Raw genomic sequence first — 7,262 nt, forward strand, 5'->3', positions numbered from 1 at the left:
GTCGATATGCCTCTTATGGTCTTGGGAAGTAAATTATACAACTTGACAGCCATATAGAGAGTACATAGCTCAGTATTTGAGTACTTATGAATTGGATATAAATATTCCTCTGTTCTTCTTGTCAGATTTTTGTTTTCATATTTTTCAGAATAGTGAGACTGTGTGCGAAAAAGCACTAACACGTTATAAATGTACAAACCAAAAAATGTTCAGTTTCGAAATTTATCTGAAATTAACAAACGAATATTGCTGTGGGATGAAGATACTCCGGAAGGTCTTATGCATAAATTTTACCATATTGCTGCTGTCGAATTAGCGTGACGTTAAGGAGATACAGTTGCTTGTCTGGTGGAATTTTTTCAAATCGAGGAAAATAACGATGACTTCAACAAATCGCATTGAATACAATCCGATGTTCAGTAAAAAGTACCAAGGTGGTTCTAAAAGCTGTTCAAGTAGTAAATGATTGGTTTCCAATATTGAAATGCAAAGCTGCCCTGTACGTCTCTTTCATAAACTGATATCAGAACGAGGCGCCAATATTACCTCACCACGACTGTTCTTAAAACCAAATAGACTCTGGAAAAATGGTGCGAAAATGAACCTGTTGGAATGGATGCACTAGATCTGCTGCTGAGGCAAGTGGTTTGAATATAAAGGATGAAAAGATAACAAATCACTCGAATAGATCAAGTGCTCAAATCGAATTGGAAAAAAATGGTGCAGAAAAACAAAAATTGCTGAAAATTACTTGTCATAGCAATCAAAATTCTATAAAACCATATTTAAATCTCGATAAAGAACACCAAATCAGGACCATGAATATTATTCGTAGTAATAGATCTTCTATAGAATTGAACGACAACGAATGTTAAGTTGAATTCTAATAATTGTAATTGCACTAACTAAACCCGAATCCAATTACCATTGAGGGCGCTGCGACATGAGAATAAACTTTGACTTTGTCAGTACTCTTTTTGAGATTTGTACGGCCTAACAGAGTTCTTCTAGTAAATCAAGATATTTATCGGAAGTGAATTGATTGATTTAGTTTCGTAAAGAAAGATCAACATTCTTTGGAAATACTTCATTTGAAAGGAATGAATTGTGGAATAAAATCGAACGATGATATTGGTGATCCATTGCACCTAAACACAAAATCCTATTATTTTACAGATTCTTTCTTGAATTAAACCTAGCTAATAATGTTGAGGTAGCATATACTGAGTTTGTTTCTATTAAAGTATTTCAATTCCATGTGATGATATAGGTATTCCTCATACTGAAATCTCAAGAGACATAAATATGATTGAGCTCATGGAACAAGTTCTACAGATGAAAAAAAACATTCATTTGGAAGTATGAAAATGATGAAATTGTATTTCTATACCGTCAATTGAATTCAGCAGAAAACTCTCGCAAAGAAAAATCGTTTAACCTAACTCCTGCCAGTTGAAAGCACTGGTATAAATACCTTTTCCAATATTTTTTCGGAATCAATATTTCTATTCAGAAACCCAGACAATAATTCCAATATAACTTCTCCAAATCATAATTATAATCCTTTGTTGGACAACGTGAGATAAGAAAAAACATAAGGAACAAAACTTGTTTTGACTTTGCAGTACTGACAAAGTAGTTTCGTAATTCAGTCGGCAGAAGGCGTCTAGATTTTTGGATTCGCCAATACTATTGATAAATAAATAAATGTTTCATTGTGTTGAGTTATACATTATAATGTCAAAAAATTCGTCGCCGAATATCACATAGACATTGACAAATGCCTCATAATTTTATGACAAATTTCTCAAGCTCGTTGCTTTCGATTGTCATAAAATTATCTCGTCTATTATTAATTTCCTAGGGATATTACTGCTGAAAACTGGGTAGGGTTTTGATTTGAAAAAAAATGGTCATTTCAATTTGGAAGAATAAATACCAATAATATTTTTCGATAAAGTTTTGTATTTTGCTTTATCAAGGTATTATTATAGGAATTACATTTGAGTGTGCATTTCTTTTGTAGAACCTGGTGATCTGAAGTGAAGCGGGTAGCATTTTATCGCATTACAACAATCATTTACATAGTACAATGAATTCACCGAACAATTAGGAAGACTTTGATTCGGTTTGCATTTGCTATTTTTGTTTCGAGTTATTCACAGATTACTACTTCACGGAACAAGCATGTTTTCGATAAGACTTTTAGAACATCAATAACTTCCTTAGTGTATGTCATTGTCAATAAGTTTAACCATTTTGTCGCGATGAAACAAAATATTTTTGAATCCATTTACGAGGGTGGGAAACTTTCGAATTATACATGAAAAGTTTGTTGATTTGAAATGAAAATTGATCTCGTCGAGAATTTTTTTACAAGAAAGTAAATACCGAAGATATGAATTTTGAGTGTCACCTTCAACTCACTCTGTAAAAGACTTGAAGTTTTGGTTCGGCGAATTTTTCTATTCAAGAACGGACGAAAAATTATTATCAATCATTTGTCAAAATTCTAAAGACGAGTTTTTTCGTCGAGTTGAAGGCCCACCGCAGATATTTCTTGGAAAACATACCGGCACAAATAGTTCACCCTACGCACAAAATTTCAATTACCTATATTCATTTTTCGAAATTCCATCGACAGAGTGTCGAGTTGGAGACCCATCAAAGAAGTTGAAATATATTGGAAAATACAACCGCATATAAAGATTCTGTAAGCACATATCGACACAAAATAATTATTATATTCATCTGTCGAAATTTTGTGGACGGGTCTCAACATAAAGTGGGAGACCCATCGGAAATCTCTGTATATCTAGGTAAATATGTAGTTATTGTAGAAGAACACATTCATATAGGTAATACGATTATTATATGAATGTGTTTTTTCTGTTTTTTTTATAAATTCAGTTTTGAAAATGAGATAAAGCCCGAAACACGCGTGTCAACAAATATTTCAATTAAAAATTGTGAAACTTTGTCAAGTGTTTTCTTCTCTTCTTTTAGTATTAAATTGATCATGTTTCACAAAGAGCTATGTGAGGAATCAATTTCGAAAAATAACAAGACTTTGGTAAAGGCATTCTATGTCACAAGCTTTTATATATTCGAATGTTTAGTAAGTTTCGAAGGGTGTATTTGTAAAATTTCTGCATTTTGAGCCGAATCTTTTAGGTGTTGGATAACTAATGGTAAAGATTTTCCATGAATAATCTTGAATTCGATTTTGAAGTTTCAGGAAACTGGCCCATTGTATTGAGTGTTTTGCTACATTATATTATTCTCAGAATAATATAATGTATCTAAAGTGGCAATATACACGATTTTCATCTGAGTGACTTAGAAGTGAAAATTTTACTTGTAGTGTATTTGCATTCACCATAAATGATTAAGCGATAGCCTTCCGATCACCTACCTACTAGCATCAAAAATCCTATTAGGCAAAAGTTCTTAATCAATATTATTGAGTTGGTGCACATTCTCGTGGATTATAAAGAAGTAATATGCAGATTGAACTCTAGGAGCTGGCAGCTAGTTATCAATATTGAGATCTCTATAAATAAAATCAACTATGTTTCAGTGGAACCATCCTTGTTGGATAACAAGAATGACGTTTTGAAAGTTTTCGAAACAGGAATAATCGATAGGTCTATATCGAATTTTTTGTTTTATATATGTGACATACGGGATTCAATTCTGGGGATGTGCCAAGGCCTCGAACATCCAAATAATACAGAGAGTCCAATCCAAAATCCTTCGAGCGTTAACAGATGCTCCATGGTACGTCTCAAACTTCACCATACATAATGATTTGAAAATCCCCTTCATTATTGATGAGATAGAAAAACGTTCAAAAAAATATCAACAAAATCTGGAAGGATATGAAAACAGATGCATAGACCAACTAGCGGAAAACCTGTTCAACAGAAGAAGGATACAGAAAACATGGCCAATTGACTTCAATTGAAGTGTGAATAAGTTTCAATAAGTTTGATAGCTTCTACATGACATTTTGATATCACCATATTTACTTATTACTTGTGAAAAGTAGATTGTAAATTTTAATAAATGTTATAAAAAAAATATATACGTGACTACATTTATTTCCCTAGAGACGTTCTTGTTGATAATTCGTCCTCAATCCGACTTCGCCACAATTTTCTCATTGAATAAAATATCAATTAAAACTTTTCTTAACGGAAATTTTTCTGAGCATAATTATTATATAATATATGTTTTTTTTTCTAGTCAGAAGAATGTTTTTAGATAATTTATGTTGAGTGCAATTTTTATGGATAATATAGTTTTATGAGCAGCACACAAGGCACATTTACATATAAATTATTCTTAACAATGAATGAGCATAGATGGATGGACCATTCAAAAATTTCATCATTACCGATGGTTAAAAACTGGCCTACATTTGATTTTCTTACAATAATTACCTGAATTGTTATAGGAGATTTGATATTTAAAATTATTCAATTAATTTTTACCTTCTGTCGATGAACTTCGGTTGATAAGGTACCTACCAATTCATTTGTAAACATTAAAGGCAATGTAAATCAATTGTCAATTATTTCAAGAATGGGACATAATATCGAAAGCAGTATACCTGGTATGCAGTAAAATGAAGATTATTTATATGAACATACCTCATTCAATAAGTTAATATTAACGTACAAATTATATTGATTAATTTATTCACGGCATCAACAGTAGCTACGTATCACAGTGAGTATGGAGGTGGATTCTAGCAGAAAGAAGAAATGGGAGAAGAATTGAAGAAATTGAATAGAGGAAGAAAAAAAGATGAAACCTTGCATTTTGCTTGAATATTAATAATTCCGATCACAATATTTGAATATCGTGAAAAATTTTCTGCCGACAAAAAAGATAAATCCTTATCAAGAAATGGAAAAAAACATTTCGAAAAAAAGGCCCAATAAAACGTCTATTCCAGTTCGAATCTGGTAGGTAAGTTTGAATTCACTGCAAATAAACAATTCTCTTTACAATCATTCATCTACTCACCACTAGGAGCTTCATTTCTGATGTGCACCGAATGTTGAGATTTTTCAGGAAATTCAAATTTATAGATCATATCCCCACCAGAAAAATGTGAGCATCCTCTAGCGAGGACATGAGCGTATAAATTTTCGAATAATTAATAATTCAGAAGAAAGAATTGGAAAAGATCGAATCGTATGAGACCGCTTCGACCTTCCACTTCGTGAGTTCATTTCAGACGCATGATTCATATTGGATCGAAATATTGATTGAAGCATTTTTAGCTCCTTAACTTCTCTGAAGATTAACGAATTCAGGCTAAGTAATTTTATGGTCCGTTTAGGCCCGCTTTTTTTGAATTTTTTATGTGAATTGAATTGAACGACTCCACAACATAATTAAAAAAACATTCGCCCGAAAAGTCTATCTCAAAAAGGGTTTTCAGCTTACACACCCCTTTGTTATAAAAATTCTAAGTAGTCTAAATTGCATCAATATTTCCGACGAAGAATAATATATGCTAAATCAAGCATCAGAATGTTTATTCAATTTGAACATGTTTCAGAGTCAGTTTAGGTCATTCATTAGCAAGTTGATGAACTATTGACAATTTTGTGGATTGATTGACAACATTTCTTCCAAAACTTCAAGGGTGTTGAAGACCAACTATTTTTAAATTACTTGTACGATCAATAACTTGTCAATTTAGCGAATCATGATTTCAAAGCGCAAAAATCATATATTAATTTACACGGAAATTTCACTGTTTTTGAGCTCAATTCTCCATATAAATTTTGAGGTTTTCACGGAACTGATAAAAAATTAAACCTCATTTCCTCAAAGAAAATCCTAACTTAAAGCATAGTGCACGGTGCAAAGTGTGTAAACCGGTGTTTCAAACAATACCTGGCGAATGTATAGAATACCTTAAACGTTTAGTTGATTGTAATATATATTTGTTGTCTGTTAGGCGTCAAACTCTTTGCCGAATCTGAATATATGCTAATTGCGCTCTGATGTAAGGGCAGTGGTATTGTAGCAAACAGTGGCTGCTCGTGGTCATGAGAGCTGAGGAGGCTAAAAGTTTTCGAGGAGTGTTGGAACAAACTCTTCTCAGTCAATTTTTCCTTATCGGAGTGAACCATGAAAACTAATTTGGAATTGAAATTACAGCGAGTTTGAGCAACCGTTGGCAGTCGTCTGCCGCACATTTTATTCAAAACATAAGTCCTTTCACTTGATTTTGAAAAAAAAATTGCAAGGACAGATAATGTGGAGAAAAACACACGACAATCTATTACACAGGCCAACAAAATGAAAAAAAAAAGTTGGTGCCGGAAATCTAACATCTGATTTTAGATGTTTTTAATGTGCTGATTCCAAAAATGCCACCAGATTTTTTCTATCAGCTCTAGTTTCTGAGATACACGTTACAGGTTAAATGGTATATTTTTTTTATTGTCAGTTCAAAACGTAGTTTAAAATGTGTTCTTTTACATAACGGTAACAAATATGGCTCAATTCCTATTGGTCATTCTACTACCACGAAGGAAGAATATGAAACAATAGCATTAGTTTCGAGAAAAATTAAATACGAAGAACATCAGTGGTCAATTTGATTGATTTAAAAATGATTAACTTCCTCCTTGGACAGCAGAGTGGTTATACAAAATATCCTTGTTTTTTATGCCTTTGGGACAGCAGAGCTAAAAATGAGCATTGAGTTAACAAAAATTAGCCTTCAAGAGATGTCATGATTCAAGGAATACAAAACGTGATCAACGAACCTTTGGTTTCAAGAGAAAAAATCTTACTTCCGCCCTTGCATATCAAGCTAGGCCTAATGAAGCAATTTGTGAAGGCTTTAAATCGGGATGGAAATTGTTTTGGGTATTTGTCACGTAAATTTTCTGGCATTAGCACGGAAAAACTAAAAGCTGGTATATTTGATGGTCCTCAAATAAGGCAACTTGTTAAAGATCCACAATTCACCACATCAATGAACGAGACTGAATCTAACGCTTGGAGTTCATTTGTTCAAGTAGTACAAAATTTTCTTGGCAATCATAAAGCAGAAAATTACGTAGAATTAGTGGAAACTATGCTTTCAAATTTTAATATTCTCGGCTGTAACATGAGTATAAAAGTTCACTACCTCCACAGCCACCTAGATCGTTCTCCAGAAAACTTAGGTGATTGTAGTGAAGAACAGGGGGAAAGATTCTATCAGGATATTGAAACTATGGAAGATC

At 32.7% G+C, this 7,262-nt stretch overlaps 1 protein-coding gene across 1 annotated transcript in view; it reads right to left on the bottom strand.

Annotated features, from left to right (window-relative positions):
- LOC123307848 overlaps positions 1-5,155 on the bottom strand; it is a 46,439-nt gene extending 41,284 nt beyond the window's left edge. Inside the window, exon 1 of the mRNA XM_044890306.1 lies at positions 5,035-5,155. Within this exon, the coding sequence (XP_044746241.1) occupies positions 5,035-5,049 (15 nt within the window). The 5' untranslated portion in view covers positions 5,050-5,155. The remainder of the gene's footprint in view (positions 1-5,034) is intronic.
- Positions 5,156-7,262: the final 2,107 nt, after the last annotated feature.

This window comes from Coccinella septempunctata, chromosome 2 (genome assembly GCF_907165205.1).
Source record: "Coccinella septempunctata chromosome 2, icCocSept1.1, whole genome shotgun sequence".
Taxonomy (NCBI): domain Eukaryota; kingdom Metazoa; phylum Arthropoda; class Insecta; order Coleoptera; family Coccinellidae; genus Coccinella; species Coccinella septempunctata.